Source organism: Phaethon aethereus, assembly GCF_964289735.1.
Source record: "Phaethon aethereus genome assembly, chromosome: 20".
Classification (NCBI taxonomy): domain Eukaryota; kingdom Metazoa; phylum Chordata; class Aves; order Phaethontiformes; family Phaethontidae; genus Phaethon; species Phaethon aethereus.
In genome coordinates, this window is record NC_138596.1 from 11551269 (window position 1) to 11575271 (window position 24003).

The window sequence follows — 24003 nt, forward strand, 5'->3', positions numbered from 1 at the left end:
CAAAAATAATTACTCGAAGTGTCGTTTCATCTGAAAAGGAGTGGGTTTCTTCTTTTAGGGAACTTAAACTGAGAAAGCTGATGATCTTGATGGCCTGGGGTTAAATTTCCGGTTTTGTGCCTGCTTCAATTAGCAGGCATCGGCTGGACATTACGGTGTTGCGTTTTTGCCTTCTCTGGAGTTCACAATGGTCTAAGCCTTTCGGTTTAGCAACGGTCCTCTCTTTTCCTAAGTGCAGAGCTTTATCCTCAGTGCGTTCTCAACGGGGGACGCAGGGCAGTGGAAGCGGGGCAAGCTCCAGGAGCAAACAGCCGTTCACTGCCGGAGGGCTGAGGGGGAAGATGACAGCAAAAAGACCTGATAGTCTTTTCACTGTCTGGTTTGTGGTCTGTATCTGTATCTCTGTATCGCCAGCATGTGTAAAACGTAGTCATTTTTCTTGAGTATGCAGTAGCACAGCTTTTGTTGTGAACGTTTCTCCTGCGTTTGTTCTGATAAAGATGCTGTAAAGGTGACAGTTTTCAAAACAGCTTGTCTTGGTTGATTGATGCAGTTTGTGGGTCAGAAATTTCTATTTAGGGGACTTTATTGGTGAGTTTTCTCAAAAACATTGACTTTTATAACTTTGTTTACAAAACCTCTGCCAAATAACTGTGACTGTAGCTCGGAGTTGCACAGACACTTTGAAATCTGGAAGCTTTTCCAAATGTCTGATTGATACTTTTTATTGTTTGTTGAATAGTAGTTGTTTTTATTTCTGTTGCAAAGAAAAGAAGTCCAAACTTAGTTACTCATCAAAATAAATATACACTGTAGGAGATCCTCACACAGTCTTCTATGTAGTGCTGGCAAAAGATGCTGGACTGAAGGCTTTAGCTGCATTTTAAATCTTACTCGCAGCCCCACCCCTCTGTGTTAGGAAGTGACGGTGGTAGCAGTAAGTCATCTCCTTAGGACACCCAGCCTTCCTGGCCTGCTCTCCCTGCGCGCTTGTGCTGGCACTGGCTGCTCAAGGTTCGGCTGTAAGCGACGGCTGAGTCCTGGGAACTCAACTTCTGCTGTGTACTTGTCTTTTTTGGTTTTCGATGGGAACGTGGAAATGGCTTAAGACGCTGAAGCTTAAAAATACTCTACTTAGCGTGCATGGCAACTTTAAGTAACCGATTTTCATTACTTCTTTTTTAAACATTGGTTAGCAGTCATGTTAACTACAGAAGAGACCGGAATGGCTCTAGGGAGCAGTTCCTACTCCATGGAGTACGTAATCCTCGTTACGCTGCGTCTCCCTGCCTGGCTGGATGTTTACCTGAGCCTGCTCAGAAGTAGGCATCAGCATCTCCCAAGGGACACAAACGGGCGGCGCTGATGAGGCTAGTAGTGTGGGACTAGTTAGTTACTTACATGGACGGCAAGACTTTATTTCCTTTTTAAAAAAGTCTTTTAACTTAATTCAGCCTATGTTACTAGTACATTTACTAGGAATTAATGCGTTTATGGTTGAAATTATCTATAGACTGATCAGCCAAGATTAAATTCTTCACCATCAGCAATGAGAGCAAGAGTGTGTCCACATTTGGCAGTCTTAACTCTGCTTTGTATGTTTTTGGCAGCTGTTGCTAGTTTCATGCTTTGGTTTGGTTAATAGTTTTACAGAACTCTCTGCTGTTACATGTGTGTGCTTGCGCCTGTATGCTGCGCTTTGTATTGCGACTGCTCTGAAGTGGACAAAGAAAACTGAATGTGGGAAAAGGAAAGCCGGACCACACCGTTGTCCATTGTACACCACATCAACACCAAATTCTTTGTCTTTCTTGCTGGGCAGTCCTTAGTGTGAGGAATTTATCCTCTTGAATATGATTAGTCATAGAAACAGCTAGTTTGCAGTTGTAAAGAAGACAGATTGGGAATGCAAATTCATGGTTTTGCATCACTTTTTTTTCTAGTTCATTGATTTAATTTCTTTTGGCTTGAACAGAGACATTTAACAACATACCCATATCGCTGCACATTGGCAGACTTTCAGATAGAGAAGAAGATTGGACGAGGACAATTCAGTGAAGTTTACAAAGCAACTTGTCTTCTGGACAGAAAACCTGTGGCATTAAAGAAAGTTCAGGTGAGCATTTAAGGTCAAAGTCTTACTATTTAGCATGTAGAATGGAAATGTTTTTAAGTGTCTACACGGATTACTTTGAGTCAAATATCTCTTTCAGCATTCTTTTGTCAGCAGTAATAATGCAATAAAATGCTTTATGTACCTAAGAATTTAAGGTTTGAGAGCAGTGGATGCTCTGGTTTCATAATTTTACATCAAAATAAACCCAACACTCTGATTTCTTATTTTACTCAGTTGGGTTTTAGAAGGTGCTTGTTTTGGGTTTTTTTTGCTTTATTATTTCAAGAAAATGAATAAAGAATAATGCTTCTGAAGGTCTCAAAGGAGTTTTACAAATACTGATTAAATCAGGTTAGTTGCATGGTGCTCAGTTTACATCTGGATGTAAGAGGCCAAGTGGCCTCACTGCACTCCTGCCTGCCCCTTGGTTGTATCCTCTGTGGCTGTCTTCTCCATATAGCCCCTATAATCCTGTATATGGGACCCTATTTCCATTTTGAGCAGTCTGTTTGCACTGCATGGTCTTTATTCCTCATCATCTGGGAGTGGGGCTATGTTTCTAAATCAGAGTTATGTAGCAGGAGTGCTGTTTTCTATTTAGTTTTAATTTTGCTTTTTACTTCATAATAAGGGTTCGCTAAATTATAATTAAATGTGTGTGAAAGAACGAGACCCTAATGGCCATAGTCATACAGCTAGGAGACTGCCATCTCGACACAGATGAATCACGAGAACACAAAAGCACTAAAGAGAAGAATGCCAGTGCTTGCTGGTGGAGTTTTAGAAGAATTTCTGAAAAACTTGATGCAAGCAGTATAGATTTGTAACATCCTTTTAAAGTATTGTGCAGTGTTCAGAACAGCATTTTGTTTGAAGAAATTTGACTTCAGTCCTTCAGCAGGTCCTTCAAACTCTTGTTTCTAATGACTTTCTGATTATTACAGAATGACTATTAATGCTCAATATCATTGTTAATTATTACAGACAAATCAGTGGAAGCTATATCTCTGTTTAAGAGAGTAGCATTTTATCTTGTATTTACCATGTGAAATTAATAGCAACTAAACTATGTTTTGAAAATCATGACAGCAAATTCACAAAGTAGTTATCTCTATTTTTCGTGCTGTTTAGAATATTGCCTACAGGTTCTAAGATTAGTTTTACCCTATCACTAGCCCTTCAGTGGTTTCAAAATAAAGAAAACATTGATCTTCCTTTGATTTGGGGATTGTGTGTATACTCATTACAGTAGAGGATATACAAATGGGGGAGGAAAGACCAATTTCTTGTTAAAACATAAAATTCTCTTTTTGTTGTTTCATTTTCATATGTTTTTTGTTTTTGAAGATTTTTGAAATGATGGATGCCAAGGCTAGGCAAGATTGCATTAAAGAAATTGACCTCTTGAAGGTAAGAATTTTTACGACGACTTTTCCATTTTTGCTTTGAGAAAAAAATTGGTTTCAGGTTGGCAACAGTCATTTGCATTTGCAAAATGTTGGTAGAAGATCCATACGCATTGCACTTTAAATACCTATTTTGAGTGAATGCAGAAGATTGTAGAAGGCTAAAATCGTTTGCATGGTCAAATTTAATTCTAAAATATTAAATAATTCATTTTGTAAATGTGATTTTAGGTATTTCTATTTAAATTGTCAACTTACATTCATGCAGTTGTAGACAAAGCTTGAGGTTGCTAGACTGTAGTGAAGGCATACAGGATAAACATGAAGATAGCAGTTTGTGTGAACATGATCCACTTGCTTAACAGTCATGGAGAAAAATAATGACAACATGAACATTCAAAAAGAGAATTTGTGATATTTTGGGATTCTAGGTAATCTAATCAGTTTTGTCTTGAACTCTAGTTATGGAAGATGTTGTAAACTTGCACTGGATTTATTCAGAGAAGAATGTGCAAATTTACTAGAATCGGAGGAAACTGAAAATGAAATGCCCACAATGACAGGAGCCTCTGGAAGGTCAGCTCCCATCCACCTGTGTGGAATAACCAGAGGCAACTTACCTTCCTGAGTAAAGCTCGCCAAGAAACCAGATACCAAACCAGGGTTACCGTAGTGGCTGCGCTGTGAAAGCAAATACGATCCACTGAGCTACACAGGGCTTCCCTATCCCCTGCTGAAGTCCTTTAAATTGTATCTTACTCTTCCCACTCTAATACTATCACCAAAGCTGTCTACTGTTTGGCAGTATTGGGAGCCTGATTCAGCTCCTTTTGAAGCCAAAAGCTGTTGTATATGTCTCTGAGACAGTGTTATTTAAGTTTAAAACCTCTGTTTGTCTGAAATTAAGCAGTATCTATGCATATTTTGAAGTCTTGGGTGGATGTCTTCCAAGCAGAGTAGCATGTTTGCCATGCTTACAGCTGCTTGTTTGTGGGTTTTTTGTTTTTTTTTTTAATAGTACCTGGAGCTCTCTGGAGGGAGTGAGTTTCCCTTATACCAGCAGTGCAGTTCTGCTTTGAAAAATACTGGTTGATAAAATTGGATTGTTTTGCACAATGTTTTATAGAAAACTAGAGAACATTCCAGTAAATCCATTTAGATGGAGGTGAAGGGCGGAGCAGGAATAGTTGCTGGCAGTCTGCAGAAACGTACTGATATGCTGTTTATTATGCAAAACATTACTGTGCTGGTAGTTTAATTGTTGAATGTCCACAGATCTTTCTACTTGGACAGTTGTGTAGCACCATCCAAGGAATCTGAAGTTGGAGTACGTTAAACAGTTTGATTAATCCTCTTGATTTACAGATGCAGAGGATATATTTCTTAATACTGCCTGTAGTGCACTTCCTTCAAATGACTACTAGTTTTCAACTCAGAGTCAACAAGATCCATTGAATTTTATCCAAGATGTGTGTAGCTCAGCTTCTGAGAGAATCAGTAGATAATAAAAAGTAATCACAGCTGAAGTTACCAATTTTGGAGCCGTTGCCAATGGCGCTGTTCTGGTCAGCGTGTTTGCTGCCCCGGCGCAGGCTCTTCCCGCAGGCAGCCGGGCAGAGTTGCTCAGGGTTCGCGTGCGGGCAGGGGAGGGCTGGTGCATCAGCATCAGCAGCTGGACTGCACGTCACTCCGTGCCCCAAGACGAATAACTGGCCAGGTCGATGTATCTGCAGCTCATCTTTTGCTAACTGATCGCTCCCACGCTGCCTGTTCGTGCAGCTTCATCAAAATAACCGGAAGCCTGTGGGTGTGCTGGCACAGTCATGGAAAGTCACGTTTCAAAACTTCAGAGCTGCTTCATCAGAGTAGGACACGGGTCCCTTCTCCAGGCTGGGCAGTAGATGTTACCGTCTGTGCGGCGTGGGGCAGAATGGTCCGTGCCTGGAAGTCGGAAAAAGTTTTTAAAGTGAGACTTGTGTTCTCGCTGCAGAACATGCATGATCTCCAGCCTGGCTTTTGATAAAATTTCATGAGGTTTCTTGTTCTCTTGTGAGCTTTTTACATTTTGGGTTTCCTTTAGAATAAATAGTGTGTGTGCAGCTTCAGGAAAGTAGGACAAGTGTATTTTTTGCAAATGAATGACTTATTCTCAATAATTTTAAATTCAGCATTTTTAGTGTCATTATATTAAGAGATAAAATGCATTTAACTGCCTAAGTTTCTCAATTAAGATAGTTGTTCTTGCGTCTAGGAAGTGTAATGTGTGACCCGATTCAGCGCAGTATTGCAGAGTCTGTTTAAGTCTTGCTCGACTTTTCTCCATCACTGTTGATGTGAAGTACGTGTCTGCCTGCCATTGTCTAGTGTCTGGCCATGTAATAAGGGATGTTCATATTTTTAAAACTTTCATGCTACTTTTAAATTCTGGTGTCTAGTATGAAGTATTTATAGACTATTACTAAAACAACCTGCTGTAAGAGGTTTTCTTTCTTGGTTGTTTTTATTTTTAATGTAGACCAGTGAGGAATTTGTGAAGGAATTGCATAGACTTGCCGTAGTCCATCCCCGTCAAAATAATACTTTGTCTTTTTGATCAAAGACTTCTGTTTGACCATGGAGACAAAGAGGGGTTTTGTGATCTGTAAATGAGTTATAATTATTCAAAATTGAACAGAAGCCAGACAAAACTGCATATTGCTTTCAGTGTGGTTCTGGCTGAAAGGTTTACCTGAAGCAGCTCGATAATGTGGCTGTAATCAGCATTTGGGCTGCCAGCACCCACACTCGCTCATTTAGAGGTGGCTTACCCTTCCACATGCCTCTTGCTGACAGCGCTGCTGTGCATACACATCAGGCATTAACTGCCATCGTACTTTTAGGATGCATTAAAGAAATAGGAAATGTCATTAACCCAAGATAAAGTGTTGGTAATGTTTTGTGCATTTGTGAGAATGAATACACTTTCCTTCTGACAAAAGAAAATTCAGGTAGCCTTTTCTATGCCACGCGAATATACAATAGTTAGTTATTAAAAAAACCCTCAGAGTCAATGTATTTATTTAAAAGAAATTTGACAAAAGGAGGTGTGGAGGATGGAAGTTTGGCTTATCCAGAGTGGTCTACCTGGCTGTTCGGGGAAAACAGAGTTCAAAGGTCAGTGAATTGTAGGAAAAAAAGTATACTTCTGCATTCACCCCCCTAAAGGTCGTGGCAGTCTCCTGTGTTTTGCGCCAGAGAAGAGCCTGGTAAGGCTCCGTCTAGAGCGCTCGTCCCTCTGCGCCGCTTCGGCAGAGGGTGGTGTCGGCTTCTGCTGCTGGAGGAGGCGTCCGTGGAGGTCTGCTGCCGCGGCTTTGCATTTTACACCACTTCGCCGTCATAGATGAAGCGTTGCTCTTTAGATCTAAAGAGTTTCTTCACATCGCTACAAACCGTCAGTAAAAAGTGTGTACAGTGTCACAAAAAAGATAATTTAATTCTTTATATCGGTTAAGCATAAGGGTCTGAACAAGTTGGGCTTCGTTATACACGATAAACTAAGCAAAGGCTGGGGTGCAGGGCAGGAGGGGTGTTTGTGTCGTAGCTCTCGTGGCGGTGCGTGGGCTCCGTTCCCTCTTACGCCTCTGGTATTTGGATGTTGCGTTTTCTTGGCGCGTGGTGCTGAGCACCTTAGAGAAAACCTTGCTGCTTGAGCTCCCCCGGGCTGCCTTGGGGAACTCAGGAGAGGGTTCCCCTCACAGCGTCCTAAAGAGGACCGAAAACATCTCTTGCATCATAGGCTTACCTCTACCCGCAAGAGCGGCCTGCAGCACCCAGGCGTCGGGTCCGCCGTGAGAGGCGGTGCGTGGTGATGGGGGAAGGCACCCTGACATGAGTCGTGTCTCGGGGCCTATCCTGCTCGTCGTTTTGGTGCTTTTTTCGCCAGAAGTTGATCTTTGGTTGGTGTACCTGACAGCAGACATTTAAAAGAAATGTCAGCAGAGGTGGCAGGCTATGATATTTATTTATTTATTTATCGGCGGCTGCCGATGCCTGCACGTGGATGCCATTGCCGCTAACACGTGCTGGTGTCGAGGCGTTGCGAAGGAGAAGCTATCCCCTCTTGTGCCTGCGGAGAGGAGGGATTAGCGTGATGGATCACAACAGTGTTTCTTTTGGCTTTGTAACCCCTGGAGTAGACAGCTTGAGTCACAGCTGTTTAGTAGATGAAATGCTCACTTTAGTAGTTTCTAAATTTACTGCGTTTTGAAGAGCTCAAGACAAAGATAATCTAAAGCAAAATGAGCAAGAGAGTGAACAGAGAGATCTAGATATTACGTTACCTTCTAAGCAATTACAGTTTTCCACATTAAGAAATTCAGACATAAAATATTACGACAGAAATTTTCATTTGTTAAGCCTGTTTCCTAATTTAGTCCTGTGAGTAAAGTGTAACGGTATGAGAAGATGCAGTTTTTTAAGAAACATTGGGGGGGGGGAACAAACCAGTTGTGAATATAAGAAGCTATATTGAAATGAAAAAAAAAAGAAAGTAATTAGTGAACATGCAAGCATAAATAATCAGAAAAATAAACCAACGTATGCGATTTGTGCATTATTTTCCTCCATCAAAGTTTTAAGTTAGTTATGTTGTTCTAAGGGGCAAAGAGACCTCACGGAGTACTGTAATCAACAGTTGGACTTTCTGTTTATATTTAACGAGGAGGAAAATCAGTTATTGCTTAACAAAGCTTTCAGGACATTGCTTTTAAATATTTTGTGAGGTTACAATAGAAAAGGTTGTTTCACACTGCTTTGGGCCGTATTGCTCTTTATTCAAGATGCTCATTGTGCCGTGCTTGCAATAAATGATACTTACAGGGCTTTTGTCTGTAGTAACTCAGAGCACGGTTTGTAGTTGCACCTGTTGTTTTGCATTGTGCTGAAAAAAGCGGTACAGGTATTGTATCTTGGGAGTTGTTGTTACTACAGTGGTACAAGTTTTTTTTTCTTCCATTCCCTCTATCTGCAGCAACTGAACCACCCCAATATAATTAAGTATTTGGATTCTTTTATTGAAGACAATGAACTTAACATTGTCCTGGAACTGGCCGACGCTGGTGATCTCTCTCAGATGATTAAGGTAAGGACGTGTCCGTTCTAGAGGCGCTACGAACTGCGAGGATAGGCAGAGACACGAGGCGGCGGGGGTAAGCACATCTGTGCTAGAAGCACTTTTATTCTGTTCTTGCAGTTTTGCACACCCACAAGGTGCTTCGAGAGCCTAACCCGCAGTGTTTGGGGGTGTTTTAAATATTACCAGGCTGTGCCGCTTGCTTCTGGTCGTTGCTCCGGAAGGGAGCAAGCCTCTGTATGACTCGGTGGGGCGTATGCGTTACTTGCGAGGTTGGTTTATCCAGTCTGTGACTGATGGGGACGTTTAATTATTGTTAGATTCACTATTCGCATAGCTTGTCTGCCACTCTGAAGACATTCAAGAAAGTGTATTGACTTTCTTTGCAATGGGGATTTGGGTTTGAGAAAATGTTTCAAGTACTTGTTCTTCTTTTATGTTGCTCTTAGGAATACTTGTATTGCTGCAAACCAGCTTTAGTTAAGCTGTTACCACCTGCTTTTATATTTTCTTTGACATGTTAATCTTTAGACATACATCCCTTGTGAGAACAGATGTGTTATATCATGTTTGTTAGCACTCTCAACCTTCTCTCCATGTTTTACCTGGTTTTTTTGCCATCATTATTCTGTAATTATCATAAATGAATGTTTGGAAAGTTCTCCTCCTCCTTGTTGTCACAGTTAAAATATCTTATTAACAGATTTGTTTTCTTTGCCAGCAGAGCTATGAGGCAGTAGGCCAAAGGCTGTCAAACAAGTTATCCATTTAGTCCATAGTCGGCGGCTAAATTTACAGTACCCGTGAAAATCTGCTCCATCACACACAGGAGAGTCCCCCTGGGCGAGTGAGCTGGGAACAGGCAGTTGGCAGCGCCGTTCCTGGAGAGACCCCCAAAATTCTAGATACAGCCTCACTCCACAGCTGCTCAATAGCAGGAGCGATGGTCAGATCTGCCCCAAGCCCGAGGGACGAGCGGTGGTGACCGCGGGTGCCACGGTCCTGGTTGTGCTCGCTGAGGGTAGTTGGGACAGAGCATGTCCATCTGCCTGGGGAGAGCTCGTGTGTATTTTTATCTTTCACTGTTTTCTTGTGGCTTCTTGTACGTTTTACTCTTCTCCCCACAGATCCTGGGAAACTTGCAGTTTATCTCAGGCTTTTAGTAGTTGTGGTTAAGGATGGGAAAAAAGTGAGGATTATGAGAGCGGGAGTTGGGGCTGTGATCATCCTGGGATATGCAAGTATTTTTCTTGACTTCTAAATCTTAGCTTATAAAAAGTTTTACATACATAATTGTTAGATATCATCATATAAAATATTTGCGCTTTTTTCATTTACAGTTTTTAGTTTAAAACTTTCCCTCCTGCTAAATATGTTCGTTTATGTACCAGGGTTGTTTTTTTAATTTTCTTTAAAAATTACGTCATTATGAGTAGGAGTTACATCTTTGAAAGCATAATTAGTAGATTTTTAGGTTGATAACTTGAACAGCACTGTAACTTGTGTTCTTTCTGCCAGAGGCCCCCAGTCTGGTCTCTTTTTCCCATGTGTTATCGCAGGCATGAAGATGATGCATTAGGTTTTTTCAAGGTCATATAAATGATGTTTTTCCACTGGTGCAAATATTTGAATTACATCTTTTTAATAAAAGGAAAAAACTCCCTTAAGACCAGAAGTCTCATCCTCAACATAACTTTCACTGCACAAGTGGGGTTTGCTGCCCCTCTGTCACCCCCACGCCCCACCCGTCCCTTGGGAATTGAAGCTTATGTGAGGATTTTCAGTTTTGTCGAGGCGGTAGGAACAGCAGTAGCAGCACTCTGAAGGTGCGAGAGTGATAAAAACGGGGACCTTGTCACGCCCCTGCGCCTGCATTCTTCATGAGGTATTGTAAAGCTGGTGTAAGAGAGTGCTGCAGGATAACCCACTGGAGAGTTGGGACTTTCCTGTAAATGTCAGGCGAATCTTATTGGACATGACATTTAGAAAATCATCACTTGTGGTCTTGCATATCCACTCTTAAATACTTTAATTAGAATTAACTAATATTATCGTGTGTATAACACTTTATCCCTCACCCTCTGTAATTCCTCTGTGCTCTCTCTCAGGTTTTGGTTTGAAACTGTTGCAATCTGTCAGATTTGCTGCCTGGGGAATTGCACGGTCGTGCCCCTTCACAGCTGATCTGCAAAAGACAATTTGCCATTGCTTGAGTCAAACACGAACCAGTAACAGCATTTCGCATAAAATATAAAATGTGACAATGGACACCAGATGTCTGTACCGAGAGGAAAAAGCACGAGATGCAGAAAGGGGCAACAACCAATTCTCTTCCTTTATTCTTGCTCTTGCACGCTGCTGACGGGAATTCCCAAGGGTATGGTGCAGAAGAAATGCAGTTGCAGTGTGCTAGAGGGGTGTACAGCATTGCAGAGGCAGTCGTTGTCCAATGACACCTCGCATGTCAAAGGATGAGGATAAGTCTTAAACCTTTGGAAGCGTCGTGTGTGTGGTGTTGACGCTCTGGATGAAGAACTGGCTCGGTATCTAGCACAGGAAGAAGCAATGAGAAGTCAGGGACCAATAATCTGAAGCAGTGCGATTTTGGGACACCTCGTGTGATGTGCGTGGCTGTGGTGCATTTCTGAAATGGGAAGAGGGGAGTTGGAGATGTGTAATGTGTAGCCTTCACTGGAGTGTGCAGCTGGTTACGTATTCCTGTAATCAGTTGCTGGGGAAGAAGACTTCGGTATTGCAGAGAGCCATCGCCATGCTGCGCTCCTTCACGTTGTGTGCATTATGCTTATGATTATTTTATCTGAGACCTATTGGCACCCAGAGGTCCATTGAATTCGGACTCGACTTTGCTTCGCGCTTCACAAATGTGCACCAAACGGCCTTTTTCCAGATCTGTGTGTCTCTTGATCAGTAGTGTCTTTATGTCTCACTAGAGAGAGTTCAGTTCATTTAATATTCCTGTTATGCATGAAATAGAATATATTATTCTACCTGATCACAGAAGAAACATGGATACTTCATTGATATTCTGGCCGTCTTTTAAAAAGGGGAAACAGATTTCCTTATTGTTGGTCATAGACTGTACAATAATGAATGTTTACAAGATTTTTTTTATGATCTTTTGTTACTTAAGGCAAAATATTTGAGACATTTGTTGTTTTGAGGCATTAAATATGCTTTGCAAGGTAATTAAGGAGATTAATGCTAATTATAATTGGTGTCCGTTCAAAAATGTCAAACCTATTTAAGCGTATTTTTCATAATAGTTGTTAATTAGTGAACTGCATTGAAGTTTACATACAGAGAGAAGGAGTTAAAAGCTAATCAGAAGAAAAGTCATGCTGCTGCAGATCTGGAAGACATGAGCAACCGGCATCTGACTAACATGAGTCCAGGAACTAGTCAAATATGTTGCTTTTTCACTGATCTTTTATTTATTTCCTCCCACAGTATTTTAAAAAGCAGAAACGGTTAATCCCGGAAAGGACGGTGTGGAAATATTTTGTGCAGTTATGCAGTGCAGTTGAACACATGCACTCCCGCAGGGTGATGCACAGAGGTAACATTAATTCAGTCTCTTTTCACTGAATAATAATATAATGTTCCAATTAGTAAGCGCCTACATTCAAAAACAATTATGCTGATGTTCAGCCAATGCATGTTTAGAGAGGCTGGAGCTTGCAAGATGGATTTCTCCTTCTGTCTCTTTGCCTCATTGTTAAAGGATTCAGTCCGAAGTGAGTGTGGTATTAGGAGGATGAGCTGCTTTGTATTCCAGACACTGATATTAAGTAGAAGTGTCAAACTTGCCATTAGAAAAGTGTCAGAAGTAAAATGCTGAGACTACTGGATACAGCGAAGTCTTAAGAAATAGTCTTCATTATATTAGCTGTGACCTTACAGAGTATAGAAGAGTTTTTCTGTCTTGCAAGCTTTTCTGAAATATTAATACAAATATGTCCCACACTCTCATAACCTGTTCTCCATTTTCATTAATTTTGAATCTCTTGTCTTAGAACTTTTCGTAACTGTGAGCTCTATCCCAAAATTGTCGCTTCTTTCAGCGTAAATGAAATCCTTTGTGAAGGACTTGACCCAGGAAATGCAAATACCCCGAAAGGCACCAATACCAATCTCTGCTGCTTGTTATTTCCTTTTTCCTTTGAAGCAGTGAATTCTTCACTTTTTTTTTTCTCAGCGATGTGATACCATTTTTGCTCCTCTGTACATCCCCTGATGCAGTTTATCAGTTGTACCTGAATTAGGTCTGTAATTGTTCGCTGAATTTGGAGCCTCGCACATTTAGTCTGCTGTAACATGAGGAGAGAGGCTCACTAACTCAATCCTGACATGACTGCTTGGGAAAATGGGGTTCTAGTAATTTTTACATTCTATGAACAAATGGGGCTGTATAGAGCCCAGAATTTATGTATGTATAGGACAATAATTTGCTCTTGGTGTGAGGCGACCGTGGCGGGCAGTACAGTTTCCTGCAGAAAACTATCATTTCTGGAGAGAAACAGTATTACTTCTTTGATTTCCGTCACTTAAAGAGGTTGCCTCTATTCTGTTGTGCTATTTCCTACATTTTTCCCTCATTGGTATTTCTTGTGTGCTAGGAAGTATACTCTGATTTTTGTGTATGTGCAGAGCTTGAAGTCTTGGAAGATTCAGCCTATCAAAGCTATAAAGAAACACGGTTCTGCTCAAGTCTCTTTTGTACGGAGCGCGCTCCAGGCTATGTTTCTATTGCAGTATTAGAACCAAATAACCTTTTGTGACTTTGACCTTTTACCTTTTTCTTCTTGCAGACATAAAACCAGCCAACGTGTTTATAACAGCCACAGGGGTGGTGAAGCTGGGAGATCTTGGATTAGGCCGTTTCTTTAGTTCTAAAACCACTGCAGCACATTCCTTAGGTAAGATGGTACTTGTACAGTTGTCAGCTGTGATGTTTAAAAGAAGTGGTGTCTGTCCTCTTAACTAGGGCAGAAGCTTGATTCAGTGGATGCATACTATGTTTTCTATGATGTGTATTTTAAAGACTCTTCATATGAAATTAGTAGGTATCTTTTTGTTTTAAAACTCTGCTTGACTGTTTTTTTCTGGAAGGCCTGGCCTGATAAATGTATGGTTTATAGCAAATGTAACAAATGCAGCTTTTTCCACTCTAGCATGTTTGCCTGCACTCGGCTTACTGGCATTAAATGTTAAAGATGCAGCAGATGCTGCTCAGTCGTCTTGCCCTGAACAGGGATTGTGACTGTGGTCTGAGTTAAGGGAGGTGTTCAAAGCCCTCATGGTTCATCTGTTCCAAAAAGGGACTTCACTTGAAACTCAGCTTAGGCTGTAAAGATCCAAGTTTTCTTAATGTTTTCCACGTATCTCAAGCTTGTTTTCCTGCTCTTTTGTCGGTGCAGCTAATTGTTCTTGACAAAGCATAGTACCTTGTTTTTATTCTTACTGAAATCTGTACTGTTTCCAGAACGTCCTGCTTGTGATCACTCTGAATTTTTATTCTGTACTCTGCTGGGCTTCGGTTTGCCCGGCGTCTTGTTACCCACAAAGGCGATAGCATCACTGTGGTCCCCTGTGTTAATGCTTGTGTTGAACAGAACTAGAGCTATCAGCTGTCTTGCAGGACTTCACTTGAAGTAGCTTTCTACTTTGACAGTGAGTTGATTTTCTGGCCAATTGTGCATCCGTTAAGTAGTTTCATTAGGCAGATTTAAGAGTTTGCTTATGAGCAAAGTTTTATCAGCCTCTGCTGAAAGCGTTGAAGGTGTAATACATCTGTTGCTTCTGTTTCCCTACCTCTGAAGCCTCTTATCTTATGGAAAAAAATTGCATCATTTGTCATGATATTTTGTAGACCAGTCATAATGATGATAATTTGTTTCTTGTCCTTTTTTTCTGTGTTTTAAAAGTAGCATGATTATATCTCCAGCGTTTTTCTGGGAATTGAAATTAAGCTGACTGATTAAGAGCATCTGGGTTCCTCTCTCTCTCATTTTTACTATTAGTATTAATTACAATGCTATAGAAAAGTGTGCAGTATATACAGTTATTCTTTAAGTCTTACAGTGTAAAGTATTTCATAATTGTGTCTGTAACCTCTTGAGAGGTGTCTGATTTTTTCCATTTTTATGAATGGGTCTCATTTTTTTTTTTTGAGTCACAAAGGTACTTCTGCGTTACAGCAGTGAAGGACCTTTGGGGTTTAGCCCAGTGTTTAAGCTCTTACATTTAGCTCTCAACGGTTGATTTTGGAACACGTGATGTGTTTGTTTCAAGTCTTGCTCGATTGTTTCCTATACGCGTACAAACTTAATTGATAATACTTGCCAACAGTACTGGGGCTTCTCAGTGCACAAGAAAGGAAGATATGTGACTTTAAAAAAAAAATTCTACAGTTTACTTATATAAAATATTAGGAGATTTCCCTTTGCATCAAAAGCTATCCTAGGATATATACATACTATACTTAATAGATTAAAATAAATCCTCTTCACAGAAAGTTACAGTCACATCATCTGAACAGGCAAAAATATGATCATGTCTAATTATATGATCTTATCTAGTTTGACTGCTGCACTTATTATATTAATAAGAATAAATTGGGGCTTGGAAACTGGCTGCACATGTAAGCCAAGCTTGTGACCTTTACCAGGGTTGCGCTCTCTCTTAATTGAGAAAGATCGTGTAGGAAGAGTTAAGCCTCTTCTGCATGAACCTTGCCCTTCTTCAAATCAACAGCATCCTGGAAACAGCTGAATAAGGTGCACAATGCTAAAGGAGTAGCAGTGAGTGATTCTGGAGACAGTGTGATGTGTTATGGGAGGAACGGACGCACCACCATTTCCAGTGGTTCTTGTATCCAAGTAAAAAGAACATTTTAACAATCAAAAAATATGCAAACTTGAAGCTTTTTTTTTCTTTTTTTGTAATTTGCCAGACATACAGGTTTTGTAGCAGCAGGAAACCTACTGATCTTGGTTTTGGTTTAATTAAGACATTTGTTTAAGTAGCTGTGAGTGATGAACACCCCGCAAACCAGAGCATGGTACCCGCGCAGAGCCAGGCTGCGACGCCGGGCACTTCCCGTAGTCACGTTGCCCTGGCAACCGCCCTGAACCATCATTTCTCTGGCTGCTGACCCATGAATTGAATGCAGGGCTTATGCAAATATATTCATCTATTATTTTTTTCTTTCTTTGTATTTGCTAGCATCAGACTGGCATGAAAGGGCGCTAGGCAGTACCACGACCCGTCTGACAGGTGTACCACCGGGCTGCGGCAGCGTGGCTGCCGCCGTGTCAGGAATGGGAGCCGTAATTAGAGCAAGGAACAGAATGAACGTCAGACGAATTACCAGGCAGCAGATCATATTTGTCAGGAAGGATTGCATACAGAAAAATTAAGTGACAGTACATGCCGGGGTAATGAAAGAAAAATGAAAGATTTGCCCGTACACAGCTCACGAGACGCAGACGAGCGCCTTGCTTGGAGCAACAGCGGGATGCCTGGCCGGCAGCGTGGCCGGTCGCGAGCATCGCCGGGGCAGCGGGCGGCCGTGAGGCAGGGAAAGCCCCGGCCCCTGGAAAACCTCCACGGGCAGAGCTGTGAGAGGGGAAACATGGACACCTCCTGTCTCACTAAGTAACAAAACTGTTGGGAAAGGCAGCAGTACTGTGGGATGGGTGATCGGGGGCTGGAGGGTGTGGGTGAATTCACCAGGTGGCACGTTTTCTGCTGCTTTCCCTTTTTCCTGTATGACTTGTGAGAGAAGACAGCAGATACTTTTCCACAGGGGAGAGCTCTTCATGCACAAGCTTTACCAGAAAACTCCCACGTTTTCAAGGTAATGAGTGTGGCTAAGGTGAATTTTACTACTTCTTGTTACAACATGGTGGCTTACCATCCTTCATTCTCTAATTTAAGCTCCCCTTAGCAGAAGCTGTGAGATGTAGTTTAATGGAGATGGACCTGCATATCACAGAAACTTCATTTTATTGGGGGGCGTAGGAGGGAACTGGAGGGGGCAATTCAGCACGAAGTGAGGAGGAATGCTTTTTTCCTTTTTTATTTTCAGTACTGCTTACTGTTTTCTTGAAAAACTTTCACAACCTGTTCTTTTGCAGTTTATAATGCGAGCATTTTACTACATTCATAGTCGTCTGTCTGTCTTTTTTTCATTTGTATGTTGTTTTTTTCCCCAGAGAAGGCTGTTTGGCAGGCTGTTTCACTACAGAAAATGACTGTACTTAACCCAGGACTTTGCACCCAGTGATGATGAAATGACATCTGGATGCTGGAGTTTGGATGTGTGACATGGTGCAGTTTGGGTTGATTTTATAGTAGTGGTGTGTGATATGCTTCCAGGTGTTGTCTCTCATTCAGCATATAATAAGGCTAGGTGTATTTGTTTTTAACGTTTGATTGTGTTCATTATTTATTTTGTTGATCTCTGAAGTGGGCATCCAGAGGAGTATCTTGTCATTTAGGGCTATTCTAATATGCTTGTTAGAAAATTTAAGTCATTATCTTTGCTAGAAAACCTAATTAGTTATAAGACAGAAATTATAAATAGCAGAGCATATTCGAAAACTGCATAGACTTGAAAACGTTAACAGTAAGCTAGTAGATTTTGTTTTACTAGGAGCTGTAATAAATACAGAGAATTTTCATTAATATTAAAATGGATAACTTAATTGTGAACTGGTAAAATGCCTGGTTTTAGCCAAATAAATGTAACATTTTCCAAAGCTTCTGATTGGCTTTACATTTTGAAGAAAAAAGACAAAAGAAAAACAAAAAACGAAAACCAATTTTACACAGAATAGTCTTGTTTTGGAACAGATGATTTATTATTTATTCTTGGACAAGAATAAACTTTGAGCATATTTTCCTTTGGGGGGATGCGTATAAGTCAAAGCTTCCCAGTTTAGGACATGCAAATAGCTGTGGATTGGAGCACGTGGGGTGTTACATGTTCCTTCTGGTTTCTTGCTGGATGTGAGGCCGAACAGGGAGTAACTCTGCAGTCATGAGAAGAGCTCTTTTATAAATGGGTTATTTGTCTTTTTTTTTTTTTCTTTATTCTTTTGCTTGCTGAGCCAGTTTGCCGTCTGAAACAAAATCCCGGTACTTCAAGTGATTAGTAAAGAGTACTTGTTAAGAAAAAATGCACACACACAAGGAATTCACTTAAAATTACAGCAGCCAGTATTCTGTGCATTTTGAGAAATTCTGGCCTTTTGGCCTGTGCCTGTAGTACAGTATTCGTGGAAGAAAGGATTGCTGCAGAATTACTGCAGGTATATTATACTAACTACATGTGGAAAAACCAAAAAAAACCCAAAACAAAACAAAAACAAAAAACCACCCCACCTCCCCCAAACTGTAAGGACTTTGGTAGGGTTGTGTGTGCCATTAAATACTAATAAGAAAAAAATAGAGAGCTTAGAGCAGCAGGTCTTAAAAACAGCTGCAGTATTATGGACAAAATATTTATTCTCTTTTGTAAGAATAAGTAGATTTAATCTTTTTTTCTCCCTTTTTTCTTTTTTTTTTCTTTTTTTTTTTTTTTTTTTTGCCCCTTGAAACAATTAGTGGGGGTACCTCACACTGAGAATTGAAGGAATTTAAAGTACATTTTAGTGCCTTTGACCACTGTTTCACTTTAGCTAATTCCCAAATTCTCCTCCGGGAAGAGACCTCAGCCACCTTGTTGGAAATACACCCCAAATAATGCAAACTTTAGAAAGAGAGACTTATGAACTAGACTCCTTTTAAATAATGCTTTAATTTTTCTTGGTAACCTACAAGCATGTCTGGAGAGATGAGACAGGTGAGAGTTGTGGACTTTCATTTTCAAGTAGATTTGCTTCCCTGCTGTGTTTGTTCACTGGATATTATTAAAACATACTAAAATATTTTTCTCAACTGTATGTATGTTCATGGAACATGTAACCATGTGTCTTACATGTTAAAGCTGATAGTTCTTATTTTTAAAACTGGGTGGTTTTTTGTTACTCATGGATGGCATCTCAGGTTTTTGAGCATAGTTCTTTGCCTTTTTCATTTGTAATGAGCATGTTTCAAAAATCACAAGTATTTCAAAACATTGCAAAGTTTGTTTTGACAGGAGTGGAACGTCTCTAGAACGAAGGGACGCTTTAATCAGTATTTCCCCTTTGAGGCCCGCGTTGTGCTCTGATATCTCTTGGTTTGAAACTGGGAATACTCTGTAAAGATACAATAAAGGTCAGAATTTGTTAGGTTCTTTCATATTCAGAACTCTGTTCCCTGCTGTGAGAAAGAGAAGCGATAGATTCAGAAACACTCTTCAGCTCAGTATTAAAGATTAGCTGGAAGGTGCTGGTGAAGGCGGAACGATAAAAGCTTTCCTTATCGCTTGTTCTTGCACTTTGCAGCCAAGTATGGCTACGCAGTTTGATTAGTTTCAAGAGGTGCTCATTGTTTCTAGCATTTTAAAAAAACGCAGCATACAGAGCCTACTAAAGTATTTGGAAATACCCTGTACTGATTTCAGTCTAATGACAATCTGCCTAAAGGTGCGGGAGACGGCTGCCGCAAGAGTCTCTCCTCTGCAGTATATTAAATTCAGTGAATGAGACTGATAGAGCCTCCTAAAAGCGTGAATCAGATTTTCTCTTGTTTCTGCCTGTGCGCAGACAAGGATGGATGTCACAGGAGGCACTGATCCCTGCCTGAACTGTGTTTGCCCGCGAGAAGTTCTGTGCGGGAGAGAATGCTCGTGTGTGCGACTGTACTAGTGACCCGGCCACTGCCACTTTCACAGCAACAAACCTCCTCTGATTCAAGCTGAAAAACATTTTCAAAACGGGTGAGCGTGATCTTCCCTGTGTAGGGAAGGACCTGCCGAGCTCAGAAGTAAGTAGCTCTTCGCTGGGTATTTCTGTGGCAGATGTGGGAATTCAGCTCGGAGCGAGTACCTACGCACGCTGCTTGCTGTGGTTGCACGGATAGAGTTTTTAATTCAGACTATACATGAGAGGAAGGCAATTTGAATTCTGTTTCTGGAATAACTTTGCTGCCTTTGCCTGTGTGTTTTCCCGATGAAATGAGAGAGACTGCTCCTAATCTAACTTGGAATAATTAGCATTTCCCTAACTTGGGTGTTGCAGCTATCCCAGAGCTGCTCTGGTCCGTGTGGGTGTTGCAGCTGTGCACACGGACAGTGCTGGGGAGAGCAGGAAGAAATGTTCTGGTACCGCTGAAGTAGGCCGACGTTAAAGCGAAGTGCTTCGACTTTCAGGAATAGAATGGGAAGACGCTTACTTAGTCATAATCTTTCTACCGTTTTGCGACCTTTGTAAGTTTAAAGGCATTGCTCTACCAGCTGGTGATTAATATTGAATCTGAACAATATTTTGTATTTTCAGCAGGGCAAATGCCAAAGAAAGTTTCTGATTAATAGTCTCCGATTAGGCTAGTCTTGTCAAATTGACTAATCTAATGCAGTGGTGAGCCCTGACTGATTGCACTGGAAGCCCTGTGTGGTTTTCTAGAAGATGCTCATTACAGGAGATTCCCATGTAATGTTGGACAGGCCATAAAGAGAATTGGGCTTGTCAGTCTTTTATCATGACAGTTATTTAAAAATTAATGCATCGGTTTTGAAACGCAGAGACCTGCTTGTTCATACATTTGCTGACAACACTATATTAATGGTAGGTAAACGTGCAAGGTAGACTGCATAAAATCAGCTGAGGCGTGGGCTGCTCCACAGACCTATTAATATAATGGAACAGACTAATGCACAGAAAATCAAATACGGACTATAACGCACTCATCCGTATTATAAACCCTGTCATTCTGCTTTGATCGAAGGTCGTTTTAAGGCATTATCTGAAACGACAATTTTAGCCTACCGAGCAGACCCCTGCTAACATGGAAGGCAAGGCCATAACTTTAGAGCCCACACGTTATTATTTGCTCTGAGCTTGTCACGCAGTGACCCAGAATAACTGATCGCAAGAACAGCTATGGCTGGAGGCCGCCCCTGGCACCAGCGCTCTGAAGCACAAAGACTTCGGGGAGCAAGAATGGGAACGATCTTCGTGTTCCCCTCTGCCAGCTGTGCGCTGCTGGCCGCCCGTGCTCAGCTCCTGCACTCGCCGTCGGCGAAGGGCTAGCACGTCTTCTGCTCCAGCTGCGCTGTTAGCTCCCCGGGCAGGTTTGAGAAAAGCAGCAGCACTGAGAAGTTGAAGGTAGGGAAGTGTCTTACGCGCTGGTGCTCAGTGGGGACTTCCAAAACTGTCTTCAAGGACTTCACATAATGAATCACCGTTTCTTCTGCAGCTGCATATTTTTAAGCAGGAAAATGAATCACTGCTATTCCAACCGACTCAGTTCTTGTACAGAAATCTGGCAAATACATGGGAATTACTTGGATAGCTTTGCTGTCCGTTGTGTGCATCTTGCATGCACATGGGAGAGATCCATGGAAAGCCGTGTTGGCTCTTTGAAGGAGTCCTGTCTGCTCTTGGTGTTCTGTGAAGTTACTCTGTGCAGTCTGTTAAAAATTGTTAACTATTAACAGAACTCTGGTCTCATCCACACACAGAGGCCTTTCACTGGCAATTAAAACCAGCCAGATCTGGGACAATGTCAGTTTGGCATGCTCCGAGGCTGGATGTGATACTACTGAGCATGGAAATATAATGATCTTCATGTGTTATTTATCCTGTGTTGTAGTTTATATAGAATTTGCAAAAATGTAATTTCTCATTAGGGTATCCTTCGTATTGAAAGTGAAGTGATTTCTTATTTGAATGACCTGCAAGCGCAAGCAGAGTTTATCATATAGGGCAGCTGATTACTGAAAGTCCTGGGTGACCAAATAAATGAGCCAGGCAGGGCAGTGGTCCCCTTTCTTGGTTACTTGGTCTATTTTGGGAAGTAGAGTTTTATGTATGTATTCCTGTAACATCTTAGGTTTCACACCGATGCCATAGGATTAATTTCACATTATATGTTACATTTCTGAATATCTCTGATTAAAAATTGTTGCGGTTCAGCAGGCTCAAGGTTTGGGCATATAAATCCATGACAAAAATGTAGAATAAAGATTGAAACGGAGGGCATTTTGTTGTTTTTGTTTTGAGGTAAAGTTGCCTAGTTCGCCCCAGAGAAAGAAAATGCCTCGAGTATTTAAGGTGGAGTAGCTGGTGCAACATGATCCCACTTCATCCCACAGAAAACTTACGGCTTCAGAATGTTGATGCGATAGAGGCTTTAGTAATGGGGTAAGCTGTGAGCATCTGGTGCATATGGCATCCATGCTGCCAGCAAGACCTACGTAAGGGGGGATGTTGGGGATGCTTTGGAGTAAATTGGGTAATTGCATGCTAGCGCTGACAGCACTAATTTCAAACCAATGCTCTTTGTTTTGGCTAAATAACCTAAAATCAGATCTTTTTACATTTCTCTGATTTCCAGCTTAGGATGCTGATGTACTGAGATCGAGTGTGGGCCGACTCCGCAGGCGCTGCCCCACAACTAACCGTTTCCTCTGTGTCCTGCTTTCTATGTGTCTTGTCAGTTCTTTGGGGCTGTAAACTTCTCTTTGTCCCATGAGGACAAACCTTGCGTGGTCCCTGTATCAAAGGGATCCTGGCCTGTGTTTAGGTTTTCTGGATGACAGAGGAATGCAGTTAAGTTTTGGACTCGCGTGTGTCCTTAGCGCGGCGTGGTCTAAGCTAAAGGCACCCCAAGCTGATCTTGCTCAGCCACCGCAGCGACAGCAGCAGCTTTGTGCTGTGTCATCTGTGCACTCGGCGGGGGCTGAGCTTTGCCTTTTGGGAAGCTGTTGCGTTCTGCCCCAGAACTCATTTGTTTCCTACAGCGTGTGAAGCCCTCCTTAGGAACGTTGGGGGAAGGCGGTGGCTGTTCTTCCCCCTCCACCTCTAACACCGTCATTCATCTGCTTATTAGTCTTCCAGCTGTCTGCGTTTCGAATGGACAAATTGTAAACTGAATGTTACAGGCAAATTAAACATTTGCCATCTTGTGAGGAAAAGCCTTTAATTAGGGGAAGGATACACTGGAATGCCAAAAGAAAAAAAAAAAAATTTGACAGGGGACGGGCAAGCAGAGGAACAGCAGAAAAGAGAGCATGTAAAGTCCTTGGATGTTTTAATAAATGATGTATCTGAGGATTATTTGATGTAGTTGAGACTGCCAGGGTGTCTTGTATTTTCAGTACCACAACTGAAACTTATTTAGGATTTTAAAAAAGAACCTTTTTGAGGTAAGGAATTTATTAATAATTTCCTGTAACTCCAAACATCCAAAATGCTGTAGTAAATTTATTTTGATAAAATACAGACTTCTGGAACTACATAGAAATCCCACAGCTTCTGACATAACTGCAAGTTGGAGCAGTGTTTTAAAGTTTGGAATGATTATCTTGGTTCTTTCAGAAAGTTCTTGAATACCTGTCTGGGGCTGGGCTTGTTACTTCCATTTCTCTGCTGCAGTAGGTGGTCTCCTGAACCCTTAAAAAGGCTACCCCATCGTATCTGGAGCCGCTCTGTCCTGCTGCTAGAGCAGCGTGTGTCGGGTGAACGTTCAGCTGATACACTGGCACGGGGTTCTTGTTCTAGCAGAGTACGTTCATGACACCGAAATTGCAGTTTCGGTGCTGTTGAGTGAACCGGAGGAGGATTATCCTTTATGATTGCTCTGTCCGTCTCGGACACTTCAAAGGTACTTGGAAGGCTGGAAGGGCAAGACGAAATACCTCAGGTTGCAAAAATACAGAAGATATTTTCAGTAATGTTCACCAGTCCTCTGGCTCTGCATCTGAGGATATATTTGGTTCTACACTTTTGAAACCATGATTTGTTTCCGAATTTTTGTGCCAATCTCTTCTGAGTAGCTGTTTGTGCTAAACCTAATCCTTTAATGAAGTCAAACTTCTGTATAATACAGGTTGCACAGTCACTTTTTAAGATGATAACTCCTTGTTTGTTTGTTTGTTTTTTACAGTGGGAACTCCATACTATATGTCCCCAGAAAGAATACATGAAAACGGCTATAACTTTAAATCTGATATCTGGTCTTTGGGCTGTTTATTGTATGAGGCAAGTATCCTCTAACTTTTTTTCCCCTAGGTTTCTCTTAACACACAATACAGTACAGGAATTGAGTAGGTCAGACTTACTTTAGCTTAATTGTTGAGAAACCTTATGAAGAGTTAACTCATCATGTGCTTTTTGAGCATGAACAACAAAGGGATTGTGCCGTACAGCACAGTACTTACACAGTTACTTTAGTAGGTCACAGTCGGCATTGAGGATACA

General features: G+C 41.3%; 1 protein-coding gene across 1 annotated transcript in view; it reads left to right on the top strand.

Moving 5' to 3' along the window:
* Nucleotides 1-24003, top strand: part of NEK6 (NIMA related kinase 6) — a 41747-nt gene that overhangs the window by 6806 nt on the left and 10938 nt on the right. The window contains exons 2-7 of the mRNA XM_082008914.1: nucleotides 1976-2116; nucleotides 3464-3526; nucleotides 8531-8641; nucleotides 12101-12209; nucleotides 13462-13569; nucleotides 23690-23784. Of these exons, the coding sequence (XP_081865040.1) occupies nucleotides 1976-2116; nucleotides 3464-3526; nucleotides 8531-8641; nucleotides 12101-12209; nucleotides 13462-13569; nucleotides 23690-23784 (627 nt within the window). The remainder of the gene's footprint in view (nucleotides 1-1975; nucleotides 2117-3463; nucleotides 3527-8530; nucleotides 8642-12100; nucleotides 12210-13461; nucleotides 13570-23689; nucleotides 23785-24003) is intronic.